Source organism: Macrosteles quadrilineatus, unplaced genomic scaffold (assembly GCF_028750875.1).
Source record: "Macrosteles quadrilineatus isolate MER2022 unplaced genomic scaffold, UCM_ALF_1.0 Scaffold_3__2_contigs__length_128488019, whole genome shotgun sequence".
Classification (NCBI taxonomy): domain Eukaryota; kingdom Metazoa; phylum Arthropoda; class Insecta; order Hemiptera; family Cicadellidae; genus Macrosteles; species Macrosteles quadrilineatus.
Window position 1 is genome coordinate 62384319 of NW_026542596.1, and position 16289 is coordinate 62400607.

Sequence of the window (16289 nt, forward strand, 5' to 3'; positions counted from 1 at the left end):
AGCCTATAGGCAACTGTATAAGCAAACTATGAGTTTCAAAGTCAGGAGAATAAACAGTCTACTTGTGCAGTTATCTAGACTAAATATTTTGGCTTGGAAATTTTTATGAATTAAGCCGACTTTTGGCTGGATACTAAATAATCCAGGCTATCTTTGTAGAGCGATTTGACGTTATCAATAAATAGTTCGACACACTTTTGATAACAGTTGCGAGAGTGGATGTTGTGTTTCATGATACTGTACAACCAAGATAAAACAACCGCGTCCTCTGTTAGCTTGGCAAACATCAATCTCAAACTGTGTGACGTCATCAAGTACAGTCTCACATACCCATTATGTACACTAACAGTGATGTTATGACGTAACAAAGTGCTGTCTGGTATACTTTGTACACTAACAGTGCTGTTATGACGTCACATAGTGCTGTCTGGTATACTATGTACACTAACAGTGCTGTTATAACGTCACAAAGTGCTGTCTGGTATACTATGTACACTAACAGTGTTGTTATAACGTCACATAGTGCTGTCTGGTATACTATGTACACTAACAGTGTTGTTATAACGTCACATAGTGCTGTCTGGTATACTATGTACACTAACAGTGCTGTTATAACGTCACAAAGTGCTGTCTGGTACACTATGTACACTAACAGTGTTGTTATAACGTCACAAAGTGCTGTCTGGTACACTATGTACACTAACAGTGATGTTATGACGTCACAAAGTGCTGTCTGGTATACTATGTACACTAACAGTGCTGTTATGACGTCACAAAGTGCTGTCTGGTATACTATGTACAATAACAGTGTTGTTATGACGTCACAAAGTGCTGTCTGGTACACTATGTACACTAACAGTGCTGTTATGACGTCACAAAGTGCTGTCTGGTACACTATGTACACTAACAGTGTTGTTATAACGTCACAAAGTGCTGTCTGGTACACTATGTACACTAACAGTGCTGTTATGACGTCACAAAGTGCTGTCTGGTATACTATGTACACTAACAGTGCTGTTATGACGTCACAAAGTGCTGTCTGGTATACTATGTACAATAACAGTGTTGTTATAACGTCACAAAGTGCTGTCTGGTACACTATGTACACTAACAGTGCTGTTATGACGTCACAAAGTGCTGTCTGGTATACTATGTACAATAACAGTGTTGTTATGACGTCACAAAGTGCTGTCTGGTATACTATGTACAATAACAGTGCTGTTATGACGTCACAAAGTGCTGTCTGGTATACTATGTACACTAACAGTGCTGTTATGACGTCACAAAGTGCTGTCTGGTATACTATGTACACTAACAGTGCTGTTATGACGTCACAAAGTGCTGTCTGGTATACTATGTACAATAACAGTGTTGTTATAACGTCACAAAGTGCTGTCTGGTATACTATGTACACTAACAGTGCTGTCTGGTACACTATGTACACTAACAGTGTTGTTATAACGTCACAAAGTGCTGTCTGGTACACTATGTACACTAACAGTGCTGTTATGACGTCGCAAAGTGCTGTCTGGTATACTATGTACAATAACAGTGTTGTTATAACGTCACAAAGTGCTGTCTGGTATACTATGTACACTAACAGTGCTGTTATGACGTCACAAAGTGCTGTCTGGTACACTATGTACACTAACAGTGTTGTTATAACGTCACAAAGTGCTGTCTGGTATACTATGTACACTAACAGTGTTGTTATGACGTCACAAAGTGCTGTCTGGTACACTATGTACACTAACAGTGCTGTTATGACGTCACAAAGTGCTGTCTGGTATACTATGTACAATAACAGTGTTGTTATAACGTCACAAAGTGCTGTCTGGTATACTATGTACACTAACAGTGCTGTTATGACGTCACAAAGTGCTGTCTGGTATACTATGTACACTAACAGTGTTGTTATAACGTCACAAAGTGCTGTCTGGTACACTATGTACACTAACAGTGTTGTTATAACGTCACAAAGTGCTGTCTGGTATACTATGTACACTAACAGTGCTGTTATGACGTCACAAAGTTCTGTCTGGTACATTATGTACACTAACAGTGTTGTTATGACGTCACAAAGTGTTGTCTCGCACAATCTTTACATGAACATAGTAGTAATTACGTCAAAAAGTGCTGATCCCCACAATCTGTACACGAACATAGTAGTCATGACGTCATAAAGTGCTGTTTCGCACAATCTGTACACGAACATAGTAGTCATGACGTCACAAAATGCTGTTTCGCACAATCTGTACACAAACATAGTTGTTATAACGTCATAAGAACTATCCTATATACCTTGTACACGAAATTTGACGATTTGATGACGTTTGTTAGTGTTGTCTCATATATTTTTTACATGACAAAGATATTGAGTGCTGCTATATACAGTACTTTTTATGTAACATTTCCTGTTAGGTGCCATAAAGTGCTTCCTCAGACAATTATTTAAACAAATATTTAATAAATCTAATAGAGGTGGCTGTGTATTTATTTCTACCATACGGATGCTTAAAAACTCATGTTTGTTCCATACAGTTGGAGATATCACATACGTTATAACACTTGTATATATCCTAAAACTTCCACTCAGTTTTAAAGACTAGTTCCTAAACCCTGATCCTGGAAACATATTCTTTGAAACTCGAGATACCTAGTGAAGACAGTGTAAATGGTGGGAAATGTGAACTCAAATAATGAACTCTTAGACTCTAGTGAACTCTAGTGGCGCCACAAGTCGTCTTTTGAGGGCTTCAACAGCTAATTAATTTCCACACTTGTAGCTGCAGAAACCTTAAGAACTAATGGGAAACTAAGAAAATAAAATGTTTTATTTTTGTTGATGGTTCCTTTTGCTCATGATTTATAAAAATGTTGAATCAGTAACAAACTTTTAGCAATATTTATCATATTATTCATCAGAACTTCGAGCTCAATTGAAATGCAAGATTTTAACATAGTTTTTACATAATAATATTTTAAATAATTAATTTAGTTCCTGAGAACCGAGCGAGAAATCCCTTACAGCAGTTTCTTAATAATATGTGTAGATCAATTGATAACTATTTTGATAAAATGTCGTCAAGCCCGATGTTGTTTTATTTTTTCCGTATGTTAAGGCATTTAAAAATACCCCGCCGCAGCAAACCTGCAGACTAAGCGAATTTCCATTTGCCTGATTGGATTTAGACTAAAATGTCTCCTTAAAAATATCACATTTATTCCCTATTTAAATAGAATCAGTTTAACACATACTTAGGTTTGCTGCAACAGGGAGGGTAAAATTTTTTTTTATGTAGGCCTAAAATGTTAATAGTTGGTAAGAAATAAAAACATTTTCCAAATTTGGGCAAAATATGTTAATAAACAAGCACACTACAACGGTTTACTTATTCTCCATAAGAATAACATGGGAATTTTAAATTAAAAATTTTTTGGAATTTTCTCCGTAACCATTAGGCGCATTATAACGCTTCAATATACTAAATTATTTGTTTTTTTAAGCTCTACAAAATAGTTTGGAAAGAAATTTCAAAATTTTATGTTTTTTGGGTCAAAAATAGGGAAAACCCATTTTTACCCCATAAAAGCCCCCATAAACCCCTGTTCCCATGGTCCGATCATGCTGGTTCGCGAACTCGTTCGAACAAACGTAGGTTTACACGTTTGTACCAAATTTCATCAAAATCGGATCATTTTTGCTCGAGTTATCGCGCTAACGGACACATATATATATAAATATATATATATATAAATATATATATATATATGAATTTGAACGGATGGTGTTTTTGGCCTCTAGGGACCTCAAAACGAAAAAAAAATCGGTTCCGGGTCCAGGTCTTACCATGAGTACTACGGTAATAGCTTATTCCCTATATGGGAAATTCGCTAAAAAAAGAAACATTAGATTTAACGAGAACCTACATAGGTTTGCTGATACAGTGAGGGAAAATTTGATTGGCAAAATTTAAAAACCTATTAATAAATTGGATAAAAATCCATAAACAAACTATAACTGTTTACTTTTTCTCCATGTAGGCTAAAAATTAAATAATACTTTGATTTGTCCTAAATTTGTTTGGAAATCTTATCGGTAACATTTAATTGTGGAACATTTGTATTCTTAAAATATACACGATGGCTATGATAAAAATTAAAAATTTTCATGTAGGCCTGATAAAAAACACAAAACTTCACAACACCCTGATCTATGACCTAAACTTAATATAATATAGAGACAGGCGGTAAAATTGTAACTTAAGTCCTCGATTATGCTAATCAAAATAATTCCAGAAACTACAAAAGAACAATATTGCACTCAAAAATACCGTGTTAATAAGATCTACACAATATCTAAAGGCTACAAATACTAACAAACATACAGTATAGCTTTTTACCCAAATAACATTTAAGAAACATTTAAATAAGCTGATTACACTACAAATGAACCATCAGTTAACAGCATGCATAACTTAACACTGACACATAACAATACATCATAAAACACTAATACCCCCGCCGCAGCAAACCTGCAGACTAAGCGAATTTCCATTTCCCTGAATGGATTTACACTAAAATGTCTCCTTAAAATTATCACATTTATTCCCTATTTAAATAGAATCAGTTTAAAACATACTTAGGTTTGCTGCAACAGGGAGGGTAAAAGTGTTTTTTATGTAAAATGTTAATAGTTAGTAAGAAATAAAAACATTTTCCAAATTTGGGCAAAATATGTTTATAAACAAGCAAACTACAACAGTTTACTTATTCTCCATAAGAATAACATGGAAATTTTAAATTTACAATTTTTTGGAATTTTCTCCGTAACCATTAGGCGCATTATAACGCTTCAATATACTAAATTATTTGTTTTTTTTAAGCTCTACAAAATAGTTTCAAAAGAAATTGCAAAATTTTATGTTTTTTGGGTCAAAAATGGGAAAAACCCATTTTTTCCCCATAAAAGCCCCCATAAACCCCCGTTCCCATGGTCCGATCATGCTGGTTCGCGAACTCGTTCGAATAAACGTAGGTTTACACGTTTGTACCAAATTTCATCAAAATCGGATCATTTTTGCTCGAGTTATCGCGCTAACGGACACACACATATATATATATATATATATATATATATATATATATATATATATATATGAATTTGAACGGATGGTGTTTTTGACCTCTAGGGACCTCAAAACGAAAAAAAAAATCGGTCCCGGGTCCAGGTCTTACCGTGAGTACTACGGTAATAGCTTATTCCCTATATGGGAAATTCGCTAAAAAACATAATACGCATAACTAAAAATCAGATTTTCTGTATGTACGTGTTGTTTCATAAATGCATACTTTTAATCTTTTACGATTGACTAAAAACACGGTACATGTATGTAGATATGTCCTATCTGTACACAAGGTGTCACATTTCTAATTAGTGCCGAATCTAAATGGCGACTATTTAACAATGTTCATATACTGTATATAAAATACCCTCGCCACAGCAAACTTGCAGACTAAGCGAATTTCTATTTACCTGGATGGATTCCTACTAAAATATTCCCTAAAAATTGTCAGATTTATTTCCTCTTTAATTAACATTAATTTTAGTGAGTACTTTTAGGTTTGCTGCTAAAATTTGATCCCGGATTTTTTGTTATCGTTCAATTAGACCAAAATTAGAAATACAAATATATGAGAAATGTTTTTTTTATGTTGAACATTAAGAGGGATGGACCGTGAAAGTAGTAAATTTGTCACATTTTGTACCAATTCACAGGGGAAATGGGTAATGCGATTCTTACCAAAATTGGCATTCAGGAGTGGAAAAATGAGACAATGATCACTAGCTATTTTAAATTTTAAAATTTTAAACTTAATTTTTATACTTTTATAAAATTTAAAAATATTTTAATTGTTTTATAATTTGAAAAATAGCCGTTTGTCTTTGGGTAAAATCACCTATATGTTGGAATTTTTTAAATGCGATATTTTAACTCATTTGGGCTGTGAATTCTTACATTTGATGCCTTGCGCTGGCGACGCACTTGTTCATTCACAACGGGGCTATAAAATACATTTAACATTATGTAATTATTAACATAATGTAACACCAACAGAATACGTTTATCGTTGCATTCTATAGCCCTGGCGTGAATTGAATGTCTTAATAAATTTGTTCTTTACAACGTTTCATCGCTTAAGACGTCGATCAATTATTTTAAGTCCAAAACTTTAAATAGCCACTAATTTTTATTTTGAAGGAAAAATTAGTTGAATATTGTTTTTGCAGCTAATTGAAACTCAATGACTGCATTGAATTAATTTTATTGCAATTTTATATTGTCTTGGCAAACACTCATGTTGTAATTTATGAAGATTAAAAAATTCGGGTTATTTCTGAAAACAAAATGGTGGCTTTTTATTGGTTAGTTGGGGTAGTATTGACCTCTTTTTGTGATATTATCATTCTCAAATGATTGTTTTTTATGGGGGTTTCTATGGCTACTTTAGTTATGTTTGTATTCTATGTGTACTGATTGAGTTTTTTTTCTATGCAATTCAATTCACTAACTTGAAACCAATAAAAAACCAGTTAAATTATACCTATTGGTTTAATCGTCACCATTTCATATGTGTTCGAGAAATATTAAACTGTACCAGCATTCTGACACATACTTTCTCCCATAAGCTTGTCAACAACCTTAATCAAGGGTAAGCGGTGGGAGTAACTAGGTATGGTATTTTGTAGGAAAAATAACAAAAGTAGCAATAACTTTTGATCCGTAGTTGCGGCAATAAGGGGGTTGCACTATCTTTTTTAGAATTATTAGGAACATAGGCCTAACATATAAATTTTGATCAAAACCAGCTTTTTTTCAAAAAATCTAATTTTTTTTAATTTTATGGATTTTTTATGGGGAAATGATATAAGTTACAATAACTTTTGAACTGTAATTTTTACGGATATGGGATTTGTACCATTTTGTTAAGAATTTAAAGGACTATAACATTCTAAATGTTTATGAAAATCATTCTGGCCATTTTGGAGAAAACCCGATTTTACGAGTTTTGATTGGAAAATCCCCATAAAAACAAAAGTTTATAAAAAATAAAAAAACCTGGAGATACCATGGATTAGTACCTACATACCAAATTTAATCAAAATCGTAACACATGTGTGGTCTGTAGCTCTGTACACATCCACACATAGACACACACACACACAGACATCACTTCGAAAACCCCCTTTTTGGGTTCAGGGGACCCAAAACGGGTATATCCACTCAAAACTCAACCACGAAAATTTTGAAAACAATACTTTCTCCATATACCATGTATAGGGGGAGAAAGTAAAAAAAAAACAACACAAATCCCAACGATCTAAAAATCATGTGCAGAGCCAATTATTTCCATTCAAACCAAGCGCCTTTTGTTGGTAATGTTGGTATCAACATTAGAATGGTTGAGGTTATCGACTCGGACCGTTGGCGATATTGACTCGAACGTGTTCGACATCATTCTTCACTTTGCCATCAAATCGGACAACAAAACGTGCACGCAATGCCAAACTTAACCCTGACATTCAGTAATATTTTAATGCTCTGTCTACTTAACTTGTAATAAACGACCAGTAATTTGTTTCGAATATACTTACCCTAGTCATCAGTAACAAACTCTAACATAATATTTATGAGCTTAATCGGTTAACAGTTTAATCTAAAACCAATACAAGACATGTTATTTTATTTGTAATAGTACAGCTGGTATATTCAATCAGCTGTTTTTATGAATTCATTGTTGTAATATATATTAAGCTATAACTAGGAATGAATCAATATAGGATCACACAACCAATTTTAATCATGTCAAAACCTAGTTGGGCTGTAGCAATCCTTGAATTTTTTTAAGTCTAGAGATTGTCCAAATATAATAAGAAGGCTCAAAATCTTGTACCGAAACAAAAATTGCATTTTTTTGTTTGTTTATGTGGGAAAAGAATTAAATCAACTTTGCGGCTTAACTAAAAACTGAACTTGAAGTAGTTAAACTAGCAAGTTATTAAATAATCTTGACTTTTAAGTCGTTGATAATTTTCTACTGACAGTATCCCCATAGATAAAAGGAGTACTCCTTTTATCTATGGTATCACATGCAAGTGAAGATTATGGATAAACCCCATTACTATGATTAGATAGCATGGTAGGCTACTATAGAAAATGTGAATTAAAATCATCTAAAAATGTTATTTTTCTACATGATAGGGTAAACACTTTTATTTACTAGATTATAGTAATTCAAGCATATGAAAAGTTGTGTCATTTTGCAATATTATTATTCCCAAAGTCATTGCAGTTAATTTAAACTGTCGACAAGAAAATATTATGATTGTGATTATTCAGTTTTTGTAAAATATTGCTTGTAATCTAGAAATAAAGACTACGTTTTAATAAACCAAGCTTTACTTATACACATAAAAAATTCTGTTTGGACGCAGCATTGATGGCATTGTATTCCTACAGTTTAATATGAAACATAATATTTTTCCAGAGGTCTTAAGCAACAATGCTGAGTTTTCTAAGCTTTCTAAACAATGGAGGCAACAATAGGTTAGCCCAGACAGTATTGGAAAGAATATTACATTGTTGAGCAATGATAACTTGTAACTAATTCACCTTTAAAGTTAGAAAGATGTGCACGTAAAAATACATACATTGTACATGGTATTTAACCAAGATTTAAAAATTTTTTTTTTGTTGTTAAACTGGTTTTCAACATGTTCTGAACTCTTAACTTAATTGTTGTGTAGTATTTTTAGTTGTGTTAGTTTTGAAAATGTAGTATAGCAACTAGCAAATATAAACCATTTTGTTAGCGAGTTTCCTATATAGGGAATAAGGTATTAATGTTGGTCTCATGTTGGACCTAGACCATGGACCAATTTATTTTCCAATTTGATGTCCCCAGAGGCCAAAAACACCATCCGTTCAAATTCATAAATATATTATATGTGTGTCCATTTAGCATGATGACTTAAGCAAAAATCATCCAATAGTTTAATTCTTATATAAAAATTACTTTTTATTTATAAAATATATTAGTTTGGTCAACGTTGTTCAATCAACATGAGCATTATCGGACCACGGAAACAGGGTTTTATGGGGTAAAAAAACCTTTTCTAATTTTTAACCCTCTAAACATAGAATTTCACAATTTATCTCCAAACTATTTTGTAGATCTTAAAAAACAAATAATTTAGTATTTTTGAAGTGTTGTTATAGGCTATGGTATAAGTTACAGAGAAAATTTAAGAATTGAAAACTGAAAATTCCCATGTTATTCTTATAGAGAATAAAAAGTTTTTGTAGTTTGCTTGTTTATGGATATGTTTTGATTAAACTTGGCATATCCGGCATGGCGACATATGTATTTATTTTCTACTAAGCTATATTCACATTTTACTAAAAAAGAATTCTTTATTAAGTACTGTACTGTACTTATTAAACCTAATGCCATTTAAATAGGGTATAAATCTAACATGTTTAAGGAGATATTTAAGTGAACATCCAATCAGGCAAATGGAAGTTAGCGGGGGTATTAATTTAAATTTTCTTCTGCATTCCTATCCCTTTACAAAGCATAAATGAAGAAATTGGTCTGTTGTAGTAGGAGGAATTTCATTTTTTTATTTGTAATTTTGCCTGATAATAAATTTAGTTACTTTCTGTTTAACATAAAAATTACCACTGTAAAACACACCCACTTGTTTTCTATTGTTATTTGTGTAACTAGTGTGCAAAGTGGCACTTTGTTGTACATGAGAGAAATGTTTATCCACGAGTGTGGAAAGTTTCTCGAGCGCAGCAAAAGCATTTGCACTCGCACTACACATTATATTTTCCTACAGTTACTATAAAGCATATAAAAAATTTGTTTTTCAAACACAATATAACACGTTTTTAGGAACGTTGAATGAAATGGGAAACGCTGGACCAGATGATCGTAGTCGTAGATCTTTAAATGTTACCAACCTATTTCCAAGCGTACATGGATTACGTGCCTAAAGCACGCTGTTTTGTGTTGTTTGATTAGAATACCGGAGTGCGGCAAAAGTAAAAAGATTGTGGCAAAAGTAAAAAGTGTTAGGCAAAGTAAGTAATGCAGCAATTAGCAGCTTTCTGTATGATCGCAAGGAAGCCCACTTTGTCAGGTGACTTTAAGAAAAGGTATTTCTAATTTTGTTTCCTGGTAGCAAAGTTTGACATAGACACATCACCATCTCATTATGAGTTAGTGTCATTATCAACTCTGACACTATCATGTGTTGTCAGGTCACCCGGAGGTAAACATAAACAAAGCTCTTACCTCACTTGATGTATCGTGATCATATAGTGGCAACTTACAACTATTGAGGACTTAATCACACACAGCCATTATCTCGGTTAACATGAATGGTGTTAAACTTGTATGGTTCTAGATGGCGGTTTCCTACAAGATATTGTTTTTGTTTACTAATATTCACCAGATTTTCGGGTTTAGATACTGTCAACATTGGAGCTTATTCAGGATTGGTTTCTATACTCAATACGTGTGTGATACTTTTCTGCAATTTGAAGTTTTAATTAAACATTTGAGTTACCCCTATACAGGGTAAATCAGACCACCTGTGCACATACCTTTACTGGATATAAAGCCGCTTGGGTAACTCACTGACTCACTGATCAGGTATACAAAATGTTAATCCACTTCTAGAATAGCTAGGAATCTGAAATTTTTTGTGGAGGTCTGTCTCGGTCCTAAACCACCCAGAAAATCCAAAAAGTTACATTTTGCAACTTACAACCCCCCTTTAATTCCCCTAAATAAATTTTTTTTTTTAAACACATTTTAAACGGCTCTAGCTTGAAAACAGTAAGAGCTAGCAAAGATTTGAAAGAATTTTCATAGTCAGGGATTAGATTTACTTCAGTCACTCTTGAGCGTTTTTCAACATTCGCACTCCTTCACCTTAAAAAAACACCTTACTTCTAAAATTTGTAAATTGTCTTGGATTTTTGACGTGTTAAAATTTTTAAATTACTTTTCGGACATTATATTTGTACTTTAAATGATTCCAACATTAAAAGATAAGTGCCTAAAGTGACATTTTAAAATTGTAATCCACTAAAAACATTTTAAATGGCGGGTTTTCAATAAATATGGTCAGTTTTTAACTCTTGTTGAGCCAAACCGTTGTGCACGGGGTGGTCTGATTCACCCTGTACAAAATGGTTCTAAATTGTTTCAAGGTTTATATTTCAAAGTCTTACAGATCTGACATATTCAAATTCTAGAAGTATGAAAGAAATAGAACATTCTTGAATGACACACAATGATCACTTCTGTTAATTTAGAGATTCCTAATAAGAAATTAAAAACCGTGTTCTGTGATTTGTTCCTTTCAGGGTCAATTTATGTTTTTTTATGATTTTCAGGATTGACGATGAAGAAGACAAAAGGGCGAGTAACCTTTGTACCCCCGGATGGAGGCTGGGGCTGGGCAGTGGTCTTAGGTTCAAGTCTTATCAATGTAAGATACCAAAGTAAGAAACATTTCATATACTTCTCGAGTGCTCTTTATATACTCTTATCAGATGCATTTCATTTATTGAGGGATTTGTTCTGGTCAGGTTTTAAGATCTAAAATCAATGTTTGTATCAAATAGAATTAGCCAAATAATGATGGTGGTGTGAAACTCTGATGAATTACCAAATTATATTGTCAAACACGATGAAAATTTGTTTGATTATTTGATCATTGCTTTTCTCAAACCAAGAATCCCAATCAGCACAAGCACAAGTTACTCACAGGATAATCCCAAAATCTTTTTATATAAGGTATTTCACATGAACTTCAAATACAAAATATGGAAACATCACATTGAATTTAAGTGAATACCTTCCAAAAACTTCTTTACCTAAAAATAACATTATTGTATCTATAGTTTCTTGCATCTTTGCATTGATTACAAATTTCCAAACATTGTTTTTAAAGCGATTTCTATAAGATGATGGAAACATGAAATTACTGTTTCCATCCCCACACAAACTTGAAAGTAAATAATAGTATATTTCATTACTAGGACCGAAAGTGGCATTTTCAGAGTGCGCTTAAGTTTTTGTGTGAGGAAACCCCAATTTACGGGTTTAACGGAGCAAGTGCCGGAAAATAACTTTCGGTACGAACTACGAATGATACGTTTCATCACGGCGCAAAAATACTCAAACACAACAAACTGACCTCAGCAATATATTTTATTTCTCAATTAATTATTTTAAACATCAAAATAACTTTTAAAACATAAATACCCCCGCCTCAGCAAACCTGCAGACTAAGCGAATTTCAACTTGTCTGATTACATTTTTACTAAAACTAGTAAACACATTGCTCGAAATCGAGCAATTACAAAGAAGTAAAGTAGTTATTTAAAAACAAATAAAAGTCATCATAATTTCCGATGAGCTTAAAAGACTCAACTCATAGATTATGTACCTAACAGTTTCTTATAATCAAAATTTCTTGTAAATATTTTATCATTTTTCAAAAGCTGATCTGGGTTTTTAAAATGTTTCCCACTTATAGCCGTAGGTTGTCCGTGTTGATCTTCGTCAATGATAATGTAGTCTGCATGGTACCACCCATTGTCGCCAGTACGTTTACAAATTTCAGTAAATTTTTTATAGCGATAACATTTTGTTGACATGACTAAGAACCACCTGATTTTCTGCATAACCTCTCTGTCACAATTTTATTTTCATCAATTGGCATTCATTTGGGTAAATACTACTTATATCCTAAATTATTTTTACCTGAAAAAATGTAGAATTGAAAGGCCTAATGTCGTTCAGATGGTTTCTTGTTTCCCTTAAACGGGAATAATGCGAATCCTTCAATGAAAGTTTTTTTTAGGTTTCTTGGATGTAGTTACATTTTTTTTTAATCACTTGACTTTTATGAAAACATATACCTATTTAATGATTAATGTCCTTGCCGTACCAGTTTAATTCAGACTTAGAGGGGTTTCCTTTACCAATCATCATAAAGTTAAGTCCATGTTTCCTACAAAATAGCACTTCGACTAACCCTTGTTCATTGTTTGTGGGAATCTTCATATTGTAGCTGTAGGTGTTCTTCATCATATAGGATGATAACGACAGTAAATGTTTTTTTTAATCTCTATTTCTTCTACTTGCTGGTGGCGTTCTATGACTTTGCTATGTTTCCATGGTTGACAAATCGGTTCTTTCAATGATTTCTCAAGAAATACAGTACTATGTCAATTCATTTTTCTTATTTGGTAAAATATTTCAAATTGTCCAGGCTTTCTCAATTTTTTACATTGTAATATGTACGAATGTAAATTAAAATAGTAAATATTTCATTTCAACAAAATCAGTAAATGTACCAAATGCGTTTTGTTGAATTGAAATATAAATAACAGCAATTAAATTATACAGCTGATCAAAATGTAAACAAATATGTTCTTCATAAGGATAACATGGGAACTTTAACAGCCACTGGGGCAGAGACCAAGGGACTTTTTCAAAAATGTAAGGTCAGTTTGCAAATCTACGCGACACGCTCTTTACAATGAGACGTCAATGGATAAAATCGGTTAAGAAATGGCGGAGGAGTTCAACCGACAAAGTTTCATGTAGCGTATTAATTATTAAGGAACGCGGCAGCGTTCCGCCCCGCCAAGTCCCCCAGCGGTACATATAGATAATGTTTTCTACAAAATAGCCTTACTCATAGCCGCAATAGGTTTTCAGACACGTGTCCAAAAGCCTAACAGCACGACTCCATTCCCCATACCGCCCTGAGCGATAGGGATCATTGAGATTCGCTCTAACCTTTCCTCTCCTCTTCATGGGCAAGTTTTCATTCCTTTTCTTTCTTAAATTTTGTTTGTTTCTTTTTTTTAATTTTAACGCCTGTATGTATCCCTGGTTTTTCCTATTTCCTTAGCTACTTTTCTAAACGTCTCAATTGTTTCCTTGTAACTCATCATGTTTTATTTTCTCATCTCTAGACCTATCTTATCCAAGACTTATTCCTGTTCTCTCCTATTTGTCTCCTGAAGTGAACAATTTATAAATACGTGACTCGTGGTTTTTATTTCTCCACATCTACACACTTCCTCTTCCACCATGTGAAATCTTCACAAATTCGCCTTGAAATTTTCTATGTCCTGTGACAAACTGCGTTTCTTAATGGCCCATCTCCCAATCTTGTTCCAGTCTCTTTCTGATGTTAGGTATATATACAAACGTTTACCTTAAACACTCTGCTCCCAACGCATTTGCCACTCATCTAATATCTCCTCTCTTCTGTTTCCGATGTAGTCATACCCGCCTCCTTGTCTTCCAAAATCAACAGCTTATGCAGCGATTATCCAACAGTCCTAAATTGAATGTGGAATCTTCAGGCGGCTGTTGTAGAGCACACTTAAATCTAACACGGAAGGGTGCTTGCCGTATTCGGCTATCAACGATAATAGTATTATTTGTATTTCGTTCTCGTCTACAAGTTAAAATTTTGGCGGCCTCCTCCTATTGGCCGTCCTGGTACAATGTCTTATAGTCTCCGTTATGTCGAATGTTTTTTTGGTTATGTTTTGACTTTGTGCAAAATTTTAGTATAATCAGCTGTTTCAAATATAAGTGTCAATTTGAAAGTATTTATCTGTTCAAATGTTAACAAACATTTTCTCCCTAAGAATAACATGGGAACTTTGAAGGCCACTGGGGCAGAGCCCTGATGGAATTCCAAAGTTTTTTTGTTTGATGGCAAAACTACATGCTAAGACCTTTCTAACGACACCTTGGACATGGTGATCGGTAGCTCCACCACTCCAAAACAATTATGACAAAAATATGCCTAGCGTATTAAATATATAGATATTTCCATAAATTAAATAAGATATATTTATTCCCATTTTAAATAACATTAGATTTAATGAGTGCTTAGGTTTGGGGGGAAAGTTAAAAGTGTTTTTTTACCATACATTAATAGTATAGGATGAAATAAATAAATTTGCCAAATTTTATCAACATATAAACAAGTAAACTACAACAGTTTTCATTTTCTCCATAAGAATAATATGGGAATTTTTAATTACACTGTTTTTTAATTTTCTCCGTGACCGTTAGGTATACAACAGCGCTTCAATATACTAAATTATTTCTACAAAATGGTTTGAAAAGAAAATGCAAAATCTTTTGTTTTTAGGGTCAAAAATGAGAAAAACCAATTTTTACCCCATAAAACCCCCGTTCCCATGGTCCGATTATGCTGGTTCCCAAACTCATTCAAGTTTATCCCGCCTTACACCTTCAAACCAAATTTTATCAAAATCAAACAAGAATTACTCAAGTTAGCGTGCTGATGGACACATATATATATATATATATATCTATATATAGATACATAAAAATTTGCATGAATGGTGTTTTTGGCCTCTGGGGACATCAAAAAGAAAAAGTAAATCGGTCCCGGGCCTAGGTCTTACCATGAGACCTACGGTAATAGCTACTTTCCTATAGGGAAATTCGCTAAATTAAAAGATAATACTCTAAAGGAACGTATATTTCTCAATAATGTTGGTTAAACATCAAAATAAAATACTTTTAACAATACATACAGCTAATACAAATCATTAAATTATACCGTAACAAAACACTGGCGCACTGATATTGAGTAGATGGAGAACTGATCGAGAGCGAGGGAAAATCAGCTGATCGATTTTCCCTCGCCCTAAATTAGTGCTTGGAAAACGAATACTTTCATTGATGTCAGCTGTTATCAAAAATAGTTACTTTTGTTGAGTGATGAAAACACTTTTACTGTAGACAGTTAGACGCTTACTGTTAGAAGATGTGATACATCTGTACACAAATAACTTTAACCTTCACCTACATAAGAGCTAAGCTTGATGGGTCGTAAAGTCAGTTACTTTCTAGATTATATTCTGTGTCAATAGGTTGCACATTGATGTTTAATAGTTCAAGCATAAGATTTTTCTCTGAAAGTTCACAACAATCTAGTATTTTTCTTGATTGTTTATTTACTTACCGAACTTTAGAAATTAGAATCCAAAATTAAGGCTGGTCCACACCGGAGCGGGACAGCGGTGGAAGGAATGTCGCTCGGGATTTTAAAACACATTGTGATAAATGTGAGCACCCACACAAGAGCGGCGAGCTGCCTTCATCCCGCTGTGATGTTCGGTCTTCCCGTCAGTTTGGAA

General features: G+C 33.4%; 1 protein-coding gene across 3 annotated transcripts in view; it reads left to right on the plus strand.

Moving 5' to 3' along the window:
• LOC128988374 (monocarboxylate transporter 12-B-like) overlaps positions 1-16289 on the plus strand; it is a 53550-nt gene that overhangs the window by 25607 nt on the left and 11654 nt on the right. For 2 of the 3 annotated variants that reach the window (XM_054409616.1, XM_054409617.1), the window contains exon 2: positions 11475-11569. In XM_054409616.1, the coding sequence (XP_054265591.1) occupies positions 11483-11569 (87 nt within the window). In that variant the 5' untranslated portion in view covers positions 11475-11482. Of the gene's footprint in view, positions 1-11474; positions 11583-16289 lie in introns of those variants that run through there. The other variant, XM_054409618.1, reaches the window with a different exon arrangement.